Source organism: Fusarium venenatum (genome assembly GCF_020744135.1).
Source record: "Fusarium venenatum strain MPI-CAGE-CH-0201 chromosome Unknown EDB82scaffold_4, whole genome shotgun sequence".
NCBI classification, from domain to species: domain Eukaryota; kingdom Fungi; phylum Ascomycota; class Sordariomycetes; order Hypocreales; family Nectriaceae; genus Fusarium; species Fusarium venenatum.
In genome coordinates this window covers 1,281,499-1,301,657 of record NW_027072132.1, presented here as the reverse complement: position 1 = coordinate 1,301,657, position 20,159 = coordinate 1,281,499, and the positions used below count along the sequence as shown (strand labels likewise).

The window sequence follows — 20,159 nt, the reverse complement described above, 5'->3', positions numbered from 1 at the left end:
GCCTCCTAACTCGAACCGTTTAGCCGCCCAAAAGCACAGAGGGTCTCTGTTATACGACTGTGGATTCATGTATAGCAAAAGATATTGACAAGAAGAACTAGCTGATTGAGGTCGCCTCTAGGGTCTCACGAAGGATTTGAGGCGAGTCTGGGACTACTGTAGTATGTTGAAATGCATTGACGAATCTAACTTGGAAGATTGCTCTGCATACCAGACTTGAAGAAAATTCCTGCGCTTATTGCCGTAGTATCAGATATTGTCTTAGCTACTTACGGTTACTCATGTATGTCGGGCGAGCGGAACATTTATAGATTAACAAATGAACAGGACGATGTTGAGACTCTCGACTGACTATTCGCAGTAGTGATGGTCTGTTGAGAGATTGAAGCAACTCGTAGTTAGTGTAAGAACCCATACATGTAACTCGTAAACTCTCTAAGAGCCCTCAGTAGGGGACCCGGGAGATGATCCGATGCACTAAACTAGGTGCAAAGAGCTAACCAACGCCGTTCCCGCACGTTAGAATTCTCTAAGTTAGTGCCCGCAATGTTACATTGCAAAAAAAAACTGAGAAAGAATGCTATGGGAATAGTCGACGGAGTGTTGAGCCCGAATGACATGTAACTAGAAGATAAATGGCAAAGGTGGAGAGAACTGAGTCAGGTGAACCAAATTGTTGCTTTGTGGCACTATTCTGTATATATGTCTATCTATCTATCTATCTATATGTCAGGGATTAAACATAATTGCTAATCATCTTGAGGATGGCCTCGTTGATTTCCTTGGGGTTAGTGGCGCTCAGGTAATGCCCACCTCCCTCAACAAAGTCAAGCGTAGCTTCAGGGCTGGAAGTAAAGAGTTTAATATGCTCTGTGGGAACAGTCGTGCCAAATACCGGATCCGCAGTACCCTAAAATGAAACAATGGTTAGCTTTAGACGTCTACCCCTGGTTGTGTTGCGTCACTCACCTGAAGCCAGTAAACGGGACACTTGACGTCCCGCAAGCGAAGCAGAAGACCGTCTCGCTCAAAGAGGTTAACCACGGCAATTCGGAGTTTCTTGCGGCCCTCGTCTCCGGTGTACACCTGCTTGAGTGTCTCGTCCCAGAAGGAGAGAACCTCGGGGGATGGGTCGGTACCGAAGCCTACAGATGAAACAAGACCACGCCAGACCTCGGGGACGACAAAGTCAGGAGTGGGAGTTGGGCTGCTCCAGCTCTCGTAGAAGGGGCCGAGCTGAGTCTTGGGGTCCCAGCAGCCCTTCTCGCGAGATTCGGCAGACTCGTAATCCATAGAAGTGCCAAGAGGCAGTACGCCGAGAATCTATGAGAATGAAATGTCATCAGCCAAGGGTTCTTGTGTTTTAACTGTTTTGGGTATGCGAAGTGGTCAGACTAGTTAGTGTCTGGTTAGTCCTGCTGGGCGTACCGGATCTACCGGCGTGTCACCAGCAACCAGGAACAAGCAAAAAAGTATTGCATTGTACAGAGTAAAAACAGAACGTACCTTTTCAGGGGCAAGAAGAGCCATACGAACAACGATCCAGCCACCTGCACTGGTTCCTAGAGCAAAAGCCTTGTCCACGCCAAGGGCTTCCATAACCTGCAGGTTCATAATGGCCGAGTCCCAGTAAGTGAAATGCTCCGCCTTGACGCTGGTGGCGCCGTGGCCAAGAGGCTCAATGGCGAGTAGGTTGACGGCATCTGTGAGATCCTTTGCGCCGAACTGAGCTTCAAACAGTGAGGAAGTGGTACACATGGAGTTGACGAGGACGAGGGTGGGCTTTGAAGCGTCGATTCCGGCACCGGAGACTCGATAGCCAGCATCGATACCTCCAAGGTGGGGAACTTTGATAGTAGTTTTGGCAGCCATTTCTGCTTCTGAGACAAGGGACAGTATCAATATTGATGAAGATCTTTTTCGAGGGTGAACAAAGTCTTGGGTGCAGGAACTAGAATCCTTCAGGTTGAATGCCACCTATGTACCTTTTTCAGCTATCAGAAGTGATGGAACCTAGGCGACGATCAAGGGGCCCGCGAACGGGGGTTGACGATGATCTAGTATCCATTACGAGTGGTAAGTTGGTCCGCAAGGGGGTAGTTCTCCGGGAGATGGACGGCGCCGTTCCGCGCGGACTCAGAATTATGTCGAGCTGAAGGCGGCGAACTGAAGTGAACTAACTACTAAAGTTAGGTTGTTGCGAACAGACATGATTCAACGGGCCGGACCGTTGTCGACTGGTTTTTGTCTTAAGGTTGTTTGTGTGTTCAAACTTTTTAAATGTTCCAATAATTGTAATGTATTTTCTGTATTCGAAGGATGCGGAATGCCGTGCTTCTTTTACCACGTGGTTACGTGTCAGATTTCTCTCGGCAATAGAATGGCCCACACTCTGTCAATGCCCCTGCCCCTGTAAGACGCTCTGTAGGCCATGCAATTTACAGGGGATGATTCAACACCAATACCGCGGAACAGGAACCAAGCCACACATTATCAATGGACGAAGAACGAAGAAAAAGAAAAGAAAAATTGAGAAATGACAGACGAGAGTCAAGGTCTATTTGCAAGAAAAGAAGAAAATATTATCAATTCATGAATCAGTACATCGCCTCTGCCAGGACTTTAGCAGTCCAATCGGAATGCTGAACCCCCTGGGGTTTTTAGTGTTGCAACTCTAAACAACACCACAAAAATCCACTGTTTTTGCCTGATCAACACACTTCGGATCGAGTCGACCAGACTTTTGAGCCTCCTCTTCTTGATTCTGCGGGAATAAAGATCATCTATTACGTCTCTCGGGCCTCTATGTCTGTCACTCAGAAGTGAAACCCGAGTGAACTTGCCGAGACTGAATCGAGAAGCTCCAGAGACACCCCCGGCTGTCAAACCCAGCATTAGCTAGGTGTATTGAACAACCACCTTGTACTCTCTTTTAGGCATAGAATTTCAAACTTGTCATATGAGTTTTGACCACCGGCTCTCCGGATGAGTCGGTTTAGGTGCTCCACAGGCTAACAGCCCGGGGGGTAGGGCAGTGTCGAATGTTGTCTCGAACGAAGAAGCAGGCGTTTTCTTTTTCTTGTGTTAGACTAAGTCCCTTAATTAACATTCTTTATATGCTTACTAGCACTTCTCTTGTTGTTTCACTTTGTCTGCGTCTTGTTCTTTGTTCCTTTTCTTCTTCTCTCCTTCAGACAGTTCCAGCTGTTCACTCTTTTTGCAAATCATGTCGGACGAGTCCCAACTACCTGGCCTTCCTGGCTTTGACAGAAACAATATTCAACCATGGACCGTCGAAGTCGTTGTTTCCATGACTATTCTAGCGTTGGCGTCGTGTGGTCTGAGATTATATAGTCGACATCTAAAAGCGCAGAAACTGTGGTGGGATGATTATGTGATTCTATTTTCCATGGTACGTTACACTCACGCACTCAAGATAAAATCTAACAACTTGGAGGCTTGGAACTTGGTCGTCGTCGGCTTCATCTTTGCCATGCACTCCTGCGGTATGGGTCTTCACGCCGACAAGGTCCCTATGGACCAAATCGTCATGATGGCAAAGTGGCTCGTAGTAGCAGAAGTCCTCTACGCTTGGAATCTGGGATGGACCAAGCTGAGTCTTTTGCTCATGTACTACCGCATCTTTCGCGTGCCCTACTTCAAGAAGATGGCCTGGATCGTTGGCACTTTTGTCTTTGCCTGGGTCATCACGATCACGTTCCTCTTCATCTTTATCTGCGTCCCCGTTGCCAAACTGTGGTATCCTGATCTTCCTGGTCACTGCATCAACCAGGTCGGAACCTGGATTGCTAACGCCGCCTCGACAATCTTTACCGACATCGTCATCCTATGTCTTCCCATCCCGCCTATATGGAAGCTTCAACTCGGCAGGTCTGAGAAGCTCGGCCTGACTGCTGCCTTTGCCATTGGTTCTTTCGTCGTCTTCGCCTCAGCATATCGAACGAGCGTGCTCTTCACCTACACTGCTACCGATCCGAGTTACACCCTCGCCCCGACCGTTGGATGGACCGAAATTGAAATGTCGGCCGGCATCGTTTCTGCGAATCTCCCAACCATGCTGCCCGTCCTCCGCCTCGTCGCCAAGTTTACCGGTTTGAGTAGCTTCGCATCGACCATCCGCAGTGGCCAGCGCTCCAAGGGTGAACAGTCAACCAAGGGACTTCAATCCACCAACAATCACAAGACACACATAAGCAACAACTCTGGCTCTGTGTCATCCAACAATTTCTACAGGCTCAATGACGAGAACGACTCTACGGAGATTATCAAGGGTGCCAACTTTACCGAATCGGCTGCACCTGTGGACGCCAGCTTACGACCCGATATTCAGGGGTTTGAACTCACCACCAAAACTTACAACGCCAGAGCGGATGGTAGCAATAGCAGCAGCGAAGAGATCTTGCAGGGGATTAGAGTGCACAGAGAGTTTCACCAGTCAACGACACAGAGATAATACTTCGACAACACAAAGCAATCATGATACAATTTGGCAATGGAATATTAGCAACAATGGCAGCGTCTTTCTTTCGTTTAGAGCACAATACCCAATAAACTACATAATCTCTACCATATTCTATCGCCACATGGCCAATTCTTTCTTCTTACACTTGAAGCCATGAATCGTGAATGTCATGTTATTAACTCCAAGCTAGACCAGGAACACCAGGAATACTGTACGCGAATCCAAACCGTACCATGACTCTTGGCTACCGAGTGAGGACGAAGTCAGTATTAGGCTTCGAAACCACCAAGTACAGGATTCCAACCAAAATCTAACATGCTAAATTCCCGAGGGAATACCGTCAAGGCGTTAGATTTAGTCCAGAGCTCCCCCTCAAGGTATCAGAAAATCTGACCGCTGGAAGCATAAGAGACGAAATTAGTGGGTCAGCTTATGCACCTTAGACTATAGCTCTTAGACAACTTATTTTTATACACTAAGATTTACAAGGCAACTTTTCTGCTACCCACCAGGCCTCTAACCAAAGGCAGAGACGCAGTATCGTTATCCGTATTGTGACGGAATCATTCGAGAACACGAGTCAATGATGGGTTCCGGAAATAGTAATAAGCTATGCACATTCCCGTCATATCTTAACCGACAACCTTCTTTACTGCAGGGGAATGCTTGTGTGTTGTTGGTACTGGCACTTGGCCTGAGCGCTGTAAGGCTGATGGAAGGATTTAACCGGCTTTGTGTTTGGGACGTCGGTGTGGTCTTTGTCCACTCGTGCAGCAGGGCCTTGATCATTAAGCTGGCGTGTCTATATAAATAAGGTCCATCATTCTAGAGTTATTATGAGGGTAACACGAGACATTCTGTGATTCGGTTGTTTGCTCTTTTTGTCCTCGTCCTCGAACCCAACAATCTTGCAGATTTGATTTACTTGTGGATGTTGGTGACCAGAAACAAGACGCATAACAGAAACAAAGACCAAAATGCGATGTAGTAAACCCGATTGGGTTCCTAATCTGTAGTGTTGATGCTGATGATCTTTGTGTTTCGAAAACCGTATCTTAAAAGCAATAATGACTACCACCGCAACCAATCAACACAACATGTGGGCAACACGAGTAGGTTTTGAAGGGAAATAAATTCATGGAACAGAAGAGAAGATATAAAAACTAATCGTTATCGGCATGGTTTAAAACAGAGCCAAGTCCATATGGTGACGCAAATGTTAGAGGTACAGGGTAACCCACTTCGTGCACGTGATCCTCTGCACCGCTCTTTGAATCCATTGATGCCCCTGGAAAGACGAGACGAGATCGCGTCGCTCTTTGCTGCTGTTGCGCATTCCTTAAGCTGTCGGATATTTCCTTTGTTGCTTGAGCTTTACCGCCTTTGAAAGAATTCCCGACGAAGCCCCCCTTCGATTGGCTGGTTTGTCTCTCAACAATTGCTTGTTCTGCCTTCGTTCAGCGCAAGCGGCTTCTCGTTCGCTCCTCCACAGACACGTCACGAAACGAAGCTCCCACCAAAACTTCATTCCGCCCCTCCCCCGCCGTTCGTTTTCTCCACGGAACCAACCATAGCAAAGCGACACCTCAAAAAACCCCTTGATCACGACGAATATACCGTCTAAATTATCTGCAACACCAAAAAAAATCTTGGGAAATTAGTCCTCTTTCGAGCTGAGAGGACCGACGCACTACACCGCCATCATGAGCCGGACGTTGACGAGCCGGCAGGCTGATGAGCTGTTCGTACAGGGGAGCTTCAGAAGCTTATGATTTGCCTATCTGACCGTGCTGCAGGCATAAATCCATCATCGCCTACCTCGCCGCAAATAACCTGCAAGATAGCGCCAATGCCATGAGGACGGAGCTTGGTCTTGGAGAGGATGCTTTCGATCCGGCCACCGCTAAGAAGTACGAGACCCTGCTGGAGAAGAAATGGACCAGTGTCGTGCGCCTACAAAAAAAGGTACGCTGTTGATGCGCTCTACCGTCTGTCCTTGGCTAATTGGGGATCACAGATCATGGATCTAGAAGCGCAGACCCAGAACCTTCAGACAGAACTTAATAGCGCTACACCGACATCCCTCGCGAATCGTAGAGGAGATTCCGCATCTTGGCTTCCGTCTGGCCCTCCACGACACGTCCTTCAATCGCATCGAACGCCAATTAACTGCGTCGCTTTCCACCCTATTTTCTCTTCTATCGCGTCCGGAGATGAAGATGCTACCATCAAGATTTGGGATTGGGAGTTTGGTGAGCTTGAAAGGACGGTAAAAGGTCACACCAAAGCGGTTCTCGATCTCGATTATGGTGGTCCAAAAGGCCACACACTACTTGCCTCTTGCAGTTCCGATTTGACAATTAAGCTTTGGGATCCTTCGAACGAGTACCAAAACATTCGAACACTACCTGGCCACGACCATAGCGTAAGCGCCGTCCGATTTATACCCTCTGGAGCACCAGGAGCTCCATTATCCGGAAACCTGCTTGCGAGCGCCAGTCGAGATGTCACAGTGAGGATATGGGATGTTACGACAGGATACTGTGTCAAGACGATAAGAGGACATGTCGATTGGATCCGCGATGTTTCTCCCTCATTGGATGGAAAATACCTACTATCGACCGGTAACGACCGAACAGTGAGGCTTTGGGATATTTCTGTACCGAATCCCGAAGCCAAGCTCGTTATGATTGGACACGAGCATTTTGTCGAGTGCTGTACCTTTGCGCCTCCAGCAGCATATTCGCACTTGGCAACCCTGGCCGGAGTCAAGAAGCCGCCTCCAGCTAGCAGCACGGCCGAATTTATGGCAACCGGCGGAAGAGATAAGACGATCAGGCTATGGGACGGTCGAGGAAACTGCATCAAGGTCTTGATAGGTCACGACAACTGGGTTCGAGGACTGGTGTTCCATCCAAGCGGCAAATTTCTCCTCTCTGTATCCGACGACAAGACAATTCGATGCTGGGATCTCAGTCAAGAAGGGAAGTGCGTCAAGACTGTTGAAGGGTCCCACGAACATTTCATTACGAGCTTGAGATGGGCGCCGGCCATTATCAAGGACAAGGGTCCAGGCGAAGAGGCCAATGGTGATGTTGGTACTCCGAAGAAGGTGGCAGCGACGGCACCTCAAGATGTGCAGATCCGTTGTGTGATTGCTACCGGAAGTGTAGATATGTCTCTTCGAATCTTTTCACGATAGTTGGATATCGATGCGCGAGATTGGACATGAAGAAAACCCAAGTGAGGTACCGATAAGCAAATGGCTCAGCCCAACGATGTACAGCGAAATCAGTGCCGATGCAGGTTCGCCCCGAGGTCTTGTCGACATATTGACGACCATGCCTCAATTCTAGACAGAGATTCTCTTCTTTCGAACGGTCAGAATAGCCTGGAAAACCCAACCAACCAACAAAATGACCGTATCGAGCATGGAGTGTGGTTCCGAGGCGCAACGCCTATATATGAACTCACTCACCTACCTATCTTACTATAACAAAACAAACAAAGACACAAAACTCTCAACTCCTTTCTACCCGATGGTCCCGCCCGTCAAGTTGCGTTGTGGATGGTTTTTTGCTCCATGGGGATTTTACGAATAATGTTTGATACCCAAGCGAAGGGATTGGATGTTGAAGGAAAACGACTTCGATCTGAGATTTCGATGTCTGTTTTTATCTGGCGGAAGAAAAGATTGACAGGGCGGGGGAACTTCTTTTTCCAAGACAGAGAAAAGAGAGAAGGAAAAGGACGGCATAGACGTTAGGGGCATCATAGAAGGGAAATTTTACGTATTTATTTTAATTCACCTATTGAGCGAGCTTGATGGGCCAATTGCGGTGAATGTGACGTTTGGGTAGATGTCGATATTGGCTGGTTGAGTCAGTTGCCATGACTCTATTCCCGGTGAAGCTAATATCCATCTCATGAGCGTTCTCTAATGTAATATCTACAGTATCCCAGTCTCTCATACATATCCTCCTATTTATCCACCATTTCGAGAAGGACTATGCTCTATTTTGATTCCGTATTTTCCATATTTAATGTCTATATCTCTTATTCCCGGTGGCTTACACTTGCAACAAAAATGCTCTAATAATTCTGTAGCGATGATGACAGTAGTCGATTGCACGTACGCATCAATGACGCCACGATCAATAAAAGTCCCACTGTTGAAATCACTGAGCAACTCGATCAATTTGAGCTCAGAAACAAAACAACGTCATCATTCCGATTGATTCAAAGCTGTAATAAATAGCTTTGTTAGGAAGCATAAGCTTCACTCAAGCTCTGTACAACATAAATAAAACAAAACAAAACACCAAAACTCAATCATCATCATCATGTCTGCTCGCATCGTTCGATCTTTGGCCCTGAGACCCTCTATGCCCGCCATCCAGCGCGGCTTTCGCACAACAGCTTCGTCTAGACAAAATGAGAAAGAACCTGTTGGCCCCAACGCCTCTACAAAGCCCGAGGCAAAGGGTGGAAAGTGAGTTTCAGTCTGACACTTTTATACAAGTACTATGCTAATGGGGGACTATCGTAGCTCGCAAATGACCATGTTTGCTGGAGTTGGCCTTGCTATTGGTGCTGGCTTCTTTATGCTCATGTCGCGACCAGAAGTTGCAAAGGATCAACCTGTCGAGGGCGTCACAAAGAAGCCTGTGAGCCCCAAATAGAGAAGGAGAATTGGAACGGATGAAAGATGAAATCATGACATTTCCATCTGAAGGAATTAATGCACGATGGCGTAAGCGATGAGGTTTATCAAAAAGGAATTCATAACTAGACACGACAGTCTGATGAATAACAATCCAGTTGTATCGTCTAGGGCAGGTCGTTGCATTACGGCGTAGTCAATTTGCGAACCTATCATTGTCAAGACCATATCCCTGCACTGTTAGGTTAAGTTTAGTTACAGCCTCGATGGAGGCCGCCAAGCCAAAGCTGAGCCTCTATTAAATGTGATGGGATTGAGAGACCGCGTAATCCGCACACGACGCCTCTTGTATTGCGCGTATTCAGCCTTACCCATATAGGGCGTTTTTTCGTATGTTCAGCCCTACAAACTTGGTTTAGTTCAGGCAGTGAGATTTTGGGATGGAAATCAATGTCCATGGATTGACATATATCTTGGGTAGAAGCCATCATTTCTCCACCAAGTCAATCCCCCACATCTTTACTCTAGATTATTACCGTGATTAAATCCCCACAAACATGGACCGAGACGGTTTCTCGGTTATCTCTTTGACCTCGCTTGGTTCAATTATTTCTCATCGTTTATTATCAAGCGCTGAAGAGTTGAATGAGCTAAACACTACACTCGAGACTCCTGATGAGCGATTGGCTTCTTTCGCGAGTAGACTGTATCAGCTGCATCAGCATGTCGGATACCTTGAAGCAGCGCTGAACAATGCGAGTGCCATCTCGGCACGTTTCCAGACCACTTTGAGTCAGAGTCTTGGATCGTGCGATGTTGTCAGTACCGTGTTGAGTAAGCAGGTCATGCGCTTGCAGGCCGAGACGCTGGCTTTGCTGGATGAGGTATTTTTGATGGTTTACAGCGATGCTTTGCTGGCGTATACACGACTCTTTGCCTTTTTTGCCAAAGTTCTCTCCTTGTAAGTCGTCACTCACAATTTCTATTTTGTCAATTAACTCGTGATCAGGACGACTCGGGATGAGCAGGATGTTACTCTCGACACCAAGAGTGGCAAAGAGGTCTTTGACCACGTTAATAAGGCCTGCCAAAAGGCTTCGCAAACCAAAGATATTCTTCTCACTGCTGCGTCGCACAATTACTCGTATGCATCGTCTAGTAAGGGACCTCTTCCTGGTGATATAGAGCCACCACCGTACGAACCCGCTCAGGCATCCTCTGCCCAGTCACCAAGCCTCGAACCGCCAACCTCACCTTTCACCAAGGGCCTGTCTTCATTGACCAACTCGTTCAAAGCCATGACATCGGGTCTCTGGGCGAAACCTGATCCTTTGTCTACAGCACTCTGTCAAGCAGCTCTCCGTGGCGATGTCCAGCAAATGAGCGGACTACTCGCGCAAGGTGCTAACATCAACGGCCGCAACGGAGAAGGTAATTCACCGCTGAGCTGCGGCATCCTGGCTAACCAGGAAGATGCTGTTCGGTTCCTCATCGGTTCCGGCGCAGACGTCAATACAAAGGATATGAAGATCCCGCCAGTATTCCTGGCCGCATCCGTGGGAAGCATCGGCGTTGCCAAGATGCTCATCGCCCAAGGAACCTGGAACGCCAACGCAGCCAGCTGGTCTGGTCAGGCCTACTTTGTCGACGTGTGTAACAGCGAGAACTTAGAGGGTATCGAACTTCTTCTAGAGAACGGCGCAAAGCCGAACACGACGAACATCTCAGGACGACCGGTGCTTGCGCAAGCTGTCAAAAAGGGCAATATTGAACTCGCGAGGTTACTCCTCAAGTATGGCGCGAACCCAGATACCAGCGACATGTCTGGCAATTCCCTTCTCTCGATAGCGGCGAGCCAGGATCGTATGGATATGATCAAGCTTCTTCTCGAAAGCGGCACAAACGCGAGCTCCAAGAACTTGAGCGGGTTGTCCGTACTGGTAGATGCCATTAGTAAGAGGAAACTCGACCTGGCGCAGCTTCTCCTCGATCACGGAGCCAATGCGAGCGCCAAGGATCTTGTCGGCCACCCAGCTCTCGTACTTGCTCTGCGTGATAGTAAGCTCTCACAGAACGACAAGATCCGCGCCGTCAAGATGCTTCTCGACCATGGGGCTTCCCCGAACGTGTCGGACGGTACATGGGGTGTTGCAGCTATCTGTTTTGCCATGGAGACGGGTATCACGGAACTTGTGAAGATGATGGTTCAAGCTGGATCCAACACGAAGAAAAAGATGAACAGCGGCGAGACGCTTCTTCTGTATGCTATCGATCATGGGAGACGGGAACAGGCGAAGCTTCTTCTTGAAGCAGGTGCTGATGCAAATGCGGCGGACAAGAAAGGTAGAACGCCGTTGATGCAGGCTATTTCGAGGAGAGACACCGAATTGGTCAAGTTGCTCAAGGCGAATGGTGCTGATTTGAATGTCGGAGGGTGCATTTCGCCTGCTGAATTGGCGCAATCAATGGGTGATCTCGAGATCTTGCAGATACTCGGTTTTGGATCGTCGCCTTCACAGGGAAGACCAACTGCGCGAGCACATTCACCACCACCGCCTGGATACGAGACGGCGATGGACAAAGTATGAGTTGAATGATGATAGTAAATACGAAGTAGATACCCCTAATAGTAATGATTTTCCTTTCTAGTAACGCCGTTTAAATGTGTGTCCCTGGTATCTAAATTTATTGCTGGTTAAGAATCTCCTTTAGCCACCAAACATGTATACGCTCATCCTTTGTCAACTCTGGATGGAAACTCGTTCCTAGCACATTTCCCTGTCTAACAGCGACGATATCGCCAGAGTCGTCTTTTGTGTTGGCTTGTGAGACTCCAGCCTTCATCTTGTTCACACGACCTGGTAGTTTTGCGAGGACTTCAACTGGTTGTCGTTCATCAGATGCTCCAATGACTTGTTCCACGACGGGCGCGCGGATAAATACACCAGGGAAGGGCTTTTCGTCGTTTAGGAAGGGGAGATTCATGCCAGCTTCGAAACTTTCTGTTTGACGACCAAAGTGATTGCGGTGAACACGGACGGCCAGACCACCGATGAGTTCCTGGCCACCTTTCTTGGTAGCGTTGGCCTCATCTGAGAGTAGAATTAGACCAGCACAAGTTCCCCAGACAGGTCTCTTTTGAACTCTGTGATTTGTTAGTATCATACATGATCATGGGTTGGTGACATACTTGACGAAATCTCTAAGTGGCTCTAGTAGACCGGATTGAGCAGCGACGAAAGAGATTGTAGTGCTCTCACCACCTGGGATAATGAGAGCGCTGCATTGATCAAGTTGTTCCTTTGTGCGGACTTCAATGCATTGGATTTTGTTCTTGGAGATGTTTTCTGTACAAGAAATAGACTCTGCGGCTTTGCGAACAAGATCAATATGTTCTGAGAAGCCGCCTTGGAGGGCCAAGACACCAACAGTAAGACTGATCATTTTGAGATTGTTGTTACAGACAAAAAATAATCTGTACAGTTTAATGATAGAAGAGATGAAGGAACAAAAAAAAGGAGCGATAACGGAGAATATGACGGTTTATTCGGAGTCATGATCCGAAGGCAAAAAAAAAAAGAAGATGGTTCTAATGGCTTCCCCAGATTCTGGTGATGTACCGGAGTGACCCAAAGAGGATAAAAAACGTGCATTAGCGTAATGCATGGTTTATGCACGACGGGTACGTAGTTTATCCACTCGAGAGGATAAACCTTCCGGACTACCCCGATTATGGTACAGTCTCCGTAGTCGACCGTCAATACCTTGATAGAACAATAGACACAAAGATTGAAGAAAAAGCTAATCGAGTCAGATGATGGAGAAGCCAATTGGAATATTCACTAGAATTTACTAGTACAGTTATTGTGTTGGATGGAACAATGGAAACAAGTGGCAAAGTAAAAGAATGAGACAAGATGAGCCACCAAAGGATTCCATTCCATGATATCGCAAGCATCTAGAACAATGCAGATGCAAATGCAATGTAATGCAATGCAGGGCCCCTCATGCTCATGCTCCTGCTTATCTTTGTTTGGAATCTCCTCTGACAGTCACAACTTGAGCCTCGTCTTCCCGACAAATGCCGTGATAGACCGCGGCACATGTCATGACTCTTATCCAATAACACGTCCCCTCTGACCGGTAGAGAGGGCGCCTCTAATGCAAGCTCCGGAGCTCAATACCGGGGGTCGATTCTAGTGGGAGGCAAAAAGAGACCCTTAACCTTTGACTAAGAACAAACTCCGCTACTACACGGCGCCGCGTACCGGGGGCGGAGACCGGAGTAGTCTATACTGGAAGCACAGTCTAACAAGTCCCCGGTTTATGAGTTTCTCTGGCGTAATCTATTATTCATTTCTATCGAGCTTCCTTCTTTGAGAAAAGGTACATACTGTCTTGTCATCGGCTTTTGTGAGTCAGCACAAATAAACTTAAAGACCGACTGTTCCCCTCACATTTACCTCTTTTCTTTTACTCCCAAGCTCTTCTCTATCACTACACTCTATATTAATTTCCCAATCTTTAAAATGACAAACGACAACTCCAACAACGCTGGCGCCTCTAATGGCGAGGCCAAATCCTCCTTCACCGTCAAGGCCGGTCTCGCTCAGATGCTCAAGGGCGGTGTCATCATGGACGTCGTTAACGCTGAGCAAGCTCGCATCGCCGAAGAAGCCGGTGCCTGCGCTGTCATGGCCCTCGAGCGTGTCCCCGCCGACATCCGCAAGGACGGTGGTGTTGCTCGCATGTCCGACCCCGCCATGATCAAGGAGATTCAAGACGCCGTCACCATCCCCGTCATGGCCAAGGCCCGTATCGGTCACTTTGTCGAGTGTCAGATTCTCGAGGCCCTCGGTGTTGACTACATTGACGAGTCCGAGGTTCTCACCCCCGCCGATGACGAGAGCCACGTCGAAAAGAGCCCCTTCAGCGTCCCATTTGTTTGCGGATGCCGAAACCTAGGTGAAGCCCTCCGCCGAATCGCCGAAGGAGCTGCCATGATCCGAACAAAGGGTGAGGCCGGCACCGGAGATGTTGTCGAGGCTGTGCGACACATGAAGACTGTCAACAGGGACATTGCAGCAGCCAAGGCCGCTCTCGCAGAGGGAGGCATTGTGCGTATCCGCGAGATGGCCCGCAAGCTGGAAGTCGACGCCGAGCTGCTCCGTCAAACCGCCGAGCTTGGCCGTCTCCCCGTGGTCAACTTTGCGGCCGGTGGAGTTGCCACACCCGCCGACGCGGCGCTCATGATGCAGCTCGGCTGCGACGGTGTCTTTGTCGGAAGCGGAATTTTCAAGTCTGGAGACCCTGCCAAGCGAGCCAAGGCTATAGTGCGAGCCACGACACACTTTAAGGATGCCAAGGTTCTTGCAGAGACTAGCACGGGACTTGGCGAGGCCATGGTTGGAATCAACTGCGATAGCATGAAGCCAGAGGAGAAGCTTGCTGGACGAGGATGGTAAAGAAAAAAAAATTGTTTATTGGCGTTGCAGGAGAGGGTTTATTCAACATGAAAAGGAAATGAATGGTTAAAGAAAATAGTGCATGTTGGAGAGGATACAACATCTCTGGTTGATGCATAAGACTTAGCGGGTGTATTTGCACCATAATGAATACTTTTTAAGACGTCTTGACAGTTATGAGTGATGTGATCATCAAAGTGATATCTCGGCCAGCCATTTGGCATAAAAGTACATGATAACTCGTCACCAACTAACAGCAAATATGTGCCACTCATCATACCAAACTCCCGGACGTTCGATCTTACATGCTCAAGCAAATCCCTGTAAATCCACGCACCTTGACAAACCCATCATGTATACTCGGTAAATGTCATCAAATTCTTCTTCTGGTTAAATTCGCGGTCGCTTCTGCTTGCCACCACCCTGTTCATTCACAGGTCTTTTGCGTCCGTTCTCGACCTGTTCGATGAGAGTTCGCTTGCGATCGTTACCAGCTTTGTTCTGATCTTTGCGCTATATCTAAGTCAGCATCATCATTTTAAACAAGCTCAAAATTAAAAAAAAAAAAAAAAAAAAAAAAAAAAACTTACACGAGTCTCGGAGAATGGAGAGTTTGTGATTCGTGAGATCCAAGGGGCGCGAAGAGCAGAATGGATCAAGACTTTGTTGAGCTGGTAACGTTAGAAGGAATTTTTATACTGACAACAAAACACTTACTCGAAAGGCATTCAGAATGCGACTCTAGCGCTGTCCGAAACTGTCAAACTCTTCCCACTGCGTTTCGCTGTTACTCCACAGAGGAATGAAGTTTCGTCCCTCCTGAGCAAGCATAGCTTCATTCTGCAAAGAGTCAGTTTACACAGACGCAAACACTTGAACAGATAACTTACCAAAATCTTGGCGCAGAGAAGTTCAATCTCGATATCAGACAGACGACGATGAATGACATTCTTCCATTGCTCATCAACAGACGGCATCGCGCTCGCAGGAGGAACCAGATCCTCATCAGTGAGATCACTCGCCTGGATTGACAAGCCGAGATTTCGACGATCTTTTTTAACCTTCTCAACCCACTGTGTTGCCAAGGGATGGCCCATCTTTGCGCGCCATTCACGAGTACTGGACCAGTCGCATATAGCATCGAACATTTGTTTAACGCAGTTACGATAATCCTGCATTGATCGGGGGAAGCTTGGATCGATGGTTTGACGAGTTGTCGTGGCGTTTGCTGGGGGATGAGATAGAGAGAGGAATACGCCCTCTATCCCTTTGGCCATGGTAGGGGTGTTGATGTAGCCTTGATACTGGCGCGTAAAGTGACCCAGCTTGGAAACTAGCCATTCCTGGTTCTGATTTTGTGCTGTGGGTTTGGGAGGAACGCGGTATTTCTTGCGGGGTTGTTCGATGGCTGGACGGACTGGTTGAGGGGGATTTGGGTTGAAGGAGGGCATCACGGTTGGGAAGTGATACTGAGGCTGCGGCTGAGGCGGATCAGGTTGAGAAGTGATGACTCTTTGAGAGTACAAGTTCACCAGCTGCGCCATCTGGTGATTCGCCTGCTTGTGTGGATTTCCATGCGCGCATGGTTGATGAATGAGAGGCTGGTACGGGAGTGTTTGAGTATGGACTTGACCATCAAACTGAGCCTGAGTGTGAACCGGAAGTTGATACTGGTTCTGAACCTGAGGCTGAAGCTGGTAATGATCCTGGACCTGGGGCTGGAGTTGGTAGTGACCCTGAACTTGAGTCTTGACCGGCTGGCTCTCGTGTTGGTACTCCATCAGACCGGGCTCAACGCTGGCAACGTGAAGAGTCTCGGCAGCAGGAGTAAGAGTAGTCGCAATTACCCCCTCAAAGATCCCCTCTCCAGTTCCATTCCCTATATCCTGTCCAGCGATAAGATCGGTATCAAGGCAGGTAAAGTCAAACATCTCTGGAGACTCAGCCTTGGCAGTCCCAGACGCATCAGACCCCGCAGCCGGGGCAGGTGGAAAGGTAGGACTCATCAAGTAAGCTGAATCGCAATCAACAAAGCATTCATCAGGAGAACCGAGGCGATCGATATGCTCCTGCGGCTTGAAAACATTGTCGAGGGGATCCATTTCTGTCAGGTCGAATTTTGAGGTAGATTCGTGGAAATTCTCGTCTATCCACTGGTTAAAGTTGATGTGGTCAGCGTTGGAAAGGAGAAAGTTGTGGTCGTATGCTCCAGCCATGATGGGGAATGAATAGAAGAGAGATGGGATGGGGTAGACATTTATAGTCTGGGAAGAAACATGACTTACTAGATGGATATATGTAAAGAATGAATTTGTTCAAGTTGAGTTGCAAGATTCTGATCTAGCTTGATATTGATTACTGTCGAAGAGACAAGGCTGCAAGTAGAGACAGATACTAGGCAGAGTAAACAAAACAAAACAGCTTGGTACTGAAGACCAAGCAGGGGATAAAGACAAAGTTGTTGCATTGGTGCTATATGAATAGGCAGAATGTCAAGTCGTCTAGTTTGAGCTTTTGTTACCGTATGGTCGGTATAATTGTCCATAACGTTCTTATGCAAGTATTTTATATGCTTTGAATAGAACAATGAGAATGTACCTGCACGATGGATTGAACTAGTAGTGTTAAAGGGGTAATTTTTATTGTTTCAGAGACACACACTAGGCAGTCAGTGTTGTTCTTTACTCCCCATCCGACTGTATTCAAGCAAAAGCTTCCCTATTGTTCTCTATTGTTGTGTCGCAGAAAGACATTTTTTGCCAGTCAGGCTTTTGAAGCACCACAATGATAACTATTACTGAAAGCCTGGTTTAAATATGCATCAACTGATACTTCCCTTTAATATGTTTCTAAATGCTGCATGAAATGACAAACACGTATGCCAACGAGATTGAGTCTGCTAATGCATCTACCCGCGCACCACAACCATCAATGAACAAAACACAAGCCCTGATAAAACAAACTTCCATCACTGCAGCATCCAAAGCTTTGTCCATGTTCTAGGCAGCTAACCCAAAATACTCCTGTCGGTATCCGCCTTCATCCGCTTATAGGAACCCCATAGTCCTGACATCCTCCGAAACACCACTTGTTACTCTTTTTGAACAGTGTAAACGCATTCACTCCGTGATGCATAGCCTGTCCGTTAATTTCCACTACAAAAGGCGCCCATACTAAAGCCAAGTCCCCATGCTTTCGTACCTGCCCGTGGTGAAGCTTCTCCTGTATGGTAATACCGCTCTTGATCATGTTTTGTAGACGTCGGATGGACTGTTCCAATGTCATGGGCGCTGGCTCAGAGGGTGGACGGTACAGAGTCACACCTGCATCCGGGAGGAACCATTCCTTAAGTGTATCCCAATCCGGATGAGAAAAGTCGTCGAGGAGTGCATTGATGGGCTTCATGATTTCCTGCTCAAGATGAGTTTTATCTTTTGGGTTGGGCGTATCGATAGATCGTTCCGTAGACGCAAGACCTGAGACTTTCCATCGTCCTTGCGTGAATGCTAGACCAACAAGACCCTTCTTGTGGCTTATAATAGAACCATCATCTGCGCGAATAGACCAACCTGTCCACACAGCAGCAAGCTTCTCGTGGACAAATACCTCCTGCGGTTCATCTATAGCCCAGTCGATTTGTTGTTTTGGTGAGTTTTGGCCTGAGAATAAATCCCCGAGAGTTGTCTTTTCTAGTGTGTTGGGCGACGATTGAATGACGTAAGAATCCTTGATGAGATAATCGTGCGCATATTCATGAGGGAGTTGATGATTCTTGCTGGATAGATTAAAGAATTCCGTTATAGCAGACAAGATGTCATATTTTGTATCTTGAGAGGTGCTCATTTTTTTGATAGATAAACAATAAAATATTCAATGCTTGAGCAATGATGAATGATGAGGTAAATATTGGACCAAGTTACATTTTAAGGAATGTTACTGATGACATGGCAACCAATAATGATCAAGCCGGATATATACATTTGCGTTTCTAATCTATAACTACTAAATTAATTTCTATTTATTCTTCAAAGACTCGAATAGGCATTAAGAGCCAATTGTCCTCCCAAATGAGCATAAAGAACATTTCCACTCGCAATCTTGCCTGTCTTGATCAAATCCATCATACCCGCCAAACTCTTACCCTCGTACACAGGATCCGTGATGAAAGCCTCAGTCGCAGCACCAAACCTCATAGCCTCGAGTGTCGTCTCGTCAGGAATACCGTATACCTTGGCGTTGTAGTTGGGATCGAGAATCACATCGTCGGCTGTGATATCGTCCTCACTGAGACCAATCTTTGCAGCAGTGTTCTTGGCGATGCGCAGGACTTGATCAAAGGTCTGCTGCACTTTACCTGAAGCGTCGATGCCAATAATCTTTCGCGCAGGAGAACCGTTCTTCTGCGCAAGTTTGAAACCGGCAATCATACCAGCAAACGTAGATCCTGTCACGGCGCAGACGATGATGGTGTCGAAAAAGATGCCGAGTTCTTTCTCTTGCGCCTCAACTTCGAATGCCCAGCGCGCGAAACCGAGACCGCCGAGGGGATGGTCTGAAGCACCTGCTGGGATGTAGTAGGGCTTTCGGCCGCTGCTCTCGAGCTCGTCTTTGAGCTTGGCAAGGGTTGTCTTGTGCTCGATACCGAATGTAGAAGGGTCAAGTCTCACATCGCCGCCCATGAGACGAGAAAGCTGAATGTTGCCGACCTTTTCATAGCCGGGGTCTTCCCAGTCAACCCAGTGCTCTTGGACTGTGGCGGCTTTGAGGCCGAGCTTTGTAGCGACGGCTGTGACGGCGCGGGTGTGGTTGGATTGAACACCGCCGATTGAGACGAGGGTATCGGCACCTTGGGCTTGGGCTTCAGCGGCGAGGTACCTATAGAGTGAGTTAGTGTCCTGTCGGGTTGCAGGAGGGTATCGACATACTCTAGCTTTCGGACCTTGTTACCACCATAGGCAAGACCAGAGTTGCAGTCTTCGCGCTTTGCGTAGACATTAACCTTTCCACCCAGAGCAGCGGATATTCTAGGAAGAGGTTGAAGAGGTGAAGCTCCAAAGAGAAAGTTCTCTCTGGGGATGCTAGCAAAAGGCTCAGGAAGAGTGACGACAGTCATTTTGAATGTATATAAGTATGAATAGATGATAAATAATAACAATCAGGTCAAATTAGAGGATATAACGACATTAAAATATTCCTCATGTCTCCTCCGTTGCCGGTGATTGATCATGAGAGCTATCGCGGGGCACGAATAACATGGTCCACATGGCGGGCCAAGACTTGAGGCATTGACAAGGTTGATTGGGTGGACGACATTGTAGGGCGCAAGATACACGAGGGGTAAAGATGAATGTCATGATGGGAAACGAGTCAGTGTATTAAATCGGTGGTAGATGTAGATTCCGAGCCGACATGCCCGTTTCATTATGGTTACCTATCTTTTGCTATCCACTGCCTATCCGGGGGAGATAAGCTATAATGGAGATGAATGATAAAAGATTAGAAAGTGGTCTTTCGTGGGGATTGAGGTCCACTGTGGACATATGTTATT

The 20,159-nt window shown here is 47.7% G+C and overlaps 10 protein-coding genes across 10 annotated transcripts; 5 read left to right on the top strand and 5 right to left on the bottom strand.

The window, feature by feature from the left end:
* Positions 1 to 589: 589 nt before the first annotated feature.
* EDB82DRAFT_511979 (Alpha/Beta hydrolase protein) lies at positions 590 to 2,295 on the bottom strand. Its single transcript, XM_025737230.2, has 3 exons — positions 1,507 to 2,295; positions 970 to 1,323; positions 590 to 910 (listed from the first exon to the last, which is right to left on the bottom strand). Exons 1-3 carry the CDS (start codon positions 1,870 to 1,872, stop codon positions 737 to 739), a joined length of 894 nt encoding a protein of 297 aa, XP_025592112.1. The 5' UTR covers positions 1,873 to 2,295; the 3' UTR covers positions 590 to 736.
* Positions 2,296 to 3,226: 931 nt separating this feature from the next.
* EDB82DRAFT_528976 (uncharacterized protein) lies at positions 3,227 to 4,474 on the top strand (the record flags this gene model as incomplete). The annotated part of the gene is made up of 2 exons (XM_065609198.1): positions 3,227 to 3,412; positions 3,458 to 4,474. The coding sequence occupies 2 exons, from the start codon at positions 3,227 to 3,229 to the stop codon at positions 4,472 to 4,474; spliced, it is 1,203 nt and encodes a 400-aa protein (XP_065463223.1).
* Positions 4,475 to 6,028: 1,554 nt separating this feature from the next.
* On the top strand, positions 6,029 to 7,868 carry EDB82DRAFT_292233 (nuclear distribution protein PAC1). The gene is made up of 3 exons (XM_025737228.2): positions 6,029 to 6,224; positions 6,280 to 6,448; positions 6,501 to 7,868. Exons 1-3 carry the CDS (start codon positions 6,187 to 6,189, stop codon positions 7,683 to 7,685), a joined length of 1,392 nt encoding a protein of 463 aa, XP_025592110.1. The 5' UTR covers positions 6,029 to 6,186; the 3' UTR covers positions 7,686 to 7,868.
* Positions 7,869 to 8,627: 759 nt separating this feature from the next.
* On the top strand, positions 8,628 to 9,646 carry EDB82DRAFT_540436 (uncharacterized protein). The gene is made up of 2 exons (XM_025737227.2): positions 8,628 to 8,975; positions 9,033 to 9,646. The coding sequence occupies exons 1-2, from the start codon at positions 8,827 to 8,829 to the stop codon at positions 9,163 to 9,165; spliced, it is 282 nt and encodes a 93-aa protein (XP_025592109.1). The 5' UTR covers positions 8,628 to 8,826; the 3' UTR covers positions 9,166 to 9,646.
* Positions 9,647 to 11,771, top strand: EDB82DRAFT_511966 (ankyrin repeat-containing domain protein). Its single transcript, XM_025737226.2, has 2 exons — positions 9,647 to 10,107; positions 10,156 to 11,771. Exons 1-2 carry the CDS (start codon positions 9,704 to 9,706, stop codon positions 11,732 to 11,734), a joined length of 1,983 nt encoding a protein of 660 aa, XP_025592108.2. The 5' UTR covers positions 9,647 to 9,703; the 3' UTR covers positions 11,735 to 11,771.
* Positions 11,772 to 11,782: 11 nt separating this feature from the next.
* Positions 11,783 to 12,746, bottom strand: EDB82DRAFT_292151 (PdxT/SNO family). The gene is made up of 2 exons (XM_025737225.2): positions 12,337 to 12,746; positions 11,783 to 12,291 (listed from the first exon to the last, which is right to left on the bottom strand). The coding sequence occupies exons 1-2, from the start codon at positions 12,588 to 12,590 to the stop codon at positions 11,832 to 11,834; spliced, it is 714 nt and encodes a 237-aa protein (XP_025592107.1). The 5' UTR covers positions 12,591 to 12,746; the 3' UTR covers positions 11,783 to 11,831.
* A 643-nt stretch (positions 12,747 to 13,389) lies between these two features.
* Positions 13,390 to 14,826, top strand: EDB82DRAFT_292149 (SOR/SNZ family-domain-containing protein). Its single transcript, XM_025737224.2, has one exon. It carries the CDS (start codon positions 13,676 to 13,678, stop codon positions 14,609 to 14,611), a length of 936 nt encoding a protein of 311 aa, XP_025592106.1. The 5' UTR covers positions 13,390 to 13,675; the 3' UTR covers positions 14,612 to 14,826.
* A 347-nt stretch (positions 14,827 to 15,173) lies between these two features.
* Positions 15,174 to 17,172, bottom strand: EDB82DRAFT_511955 (uncharacterized protein). Its single transcript, XM_065608915.1, has one exon. It carries the CDS (start codon positions 16,825 to 16,827, stop codon positions 15,340 to 15,342), a length of 1,488 nt encoding a protein of 495 aa, XP_065463222.1. The 5' UTR covers positions 16,828 to 17,172; the 3' UTR covers positions 15,174 to 15,339.
* Positions 17,173 to 17,524: 352 nt separating this feature from the next.
* Positions 17,525 to 18,545, bottom strand: EDB82DRAFT_292103 (uncharacterized protein). Its single transcript, XM_025737222.2, has one exon. The coding sequence runs from the start codon at positions 18,452 to 18,454 to the stop codon at positions 17,651 to 17,653; it is 804 nt and encodes a 267-aa protein (XP_025592104.2). The 5' UTR covers positions 18,455 to 18,545; the 3' UTR covers positions 17,525 to 17,650.
* On the bottom strand, positions 18,531 to 19,916 carry EDB82DRAFT_292112 (tryptophan synthase beta subunit-like PLP-dependent enzyme). The gene is made up of 2 exons (XM_025737221.2): positions 19,537 to 19,916; positions 18,531 to 19,486 (listed from the first exon to the last, which is right to left on the bottom strand). Exons 1-2 carry the CDS (start codon positions 19,722 to 19,724, stop codon positions 18,637 to 18,639), a joined length of 1,038 nt encoding a protein of 345 aa, XP_025592103.1. The 5' UTR covers positions 19,725 to 19,916; the 3' UTR covers positions 18,531 to 18,636.
* Positions 19,917 to 20,159: the final 243 nt, after the last annotated feature.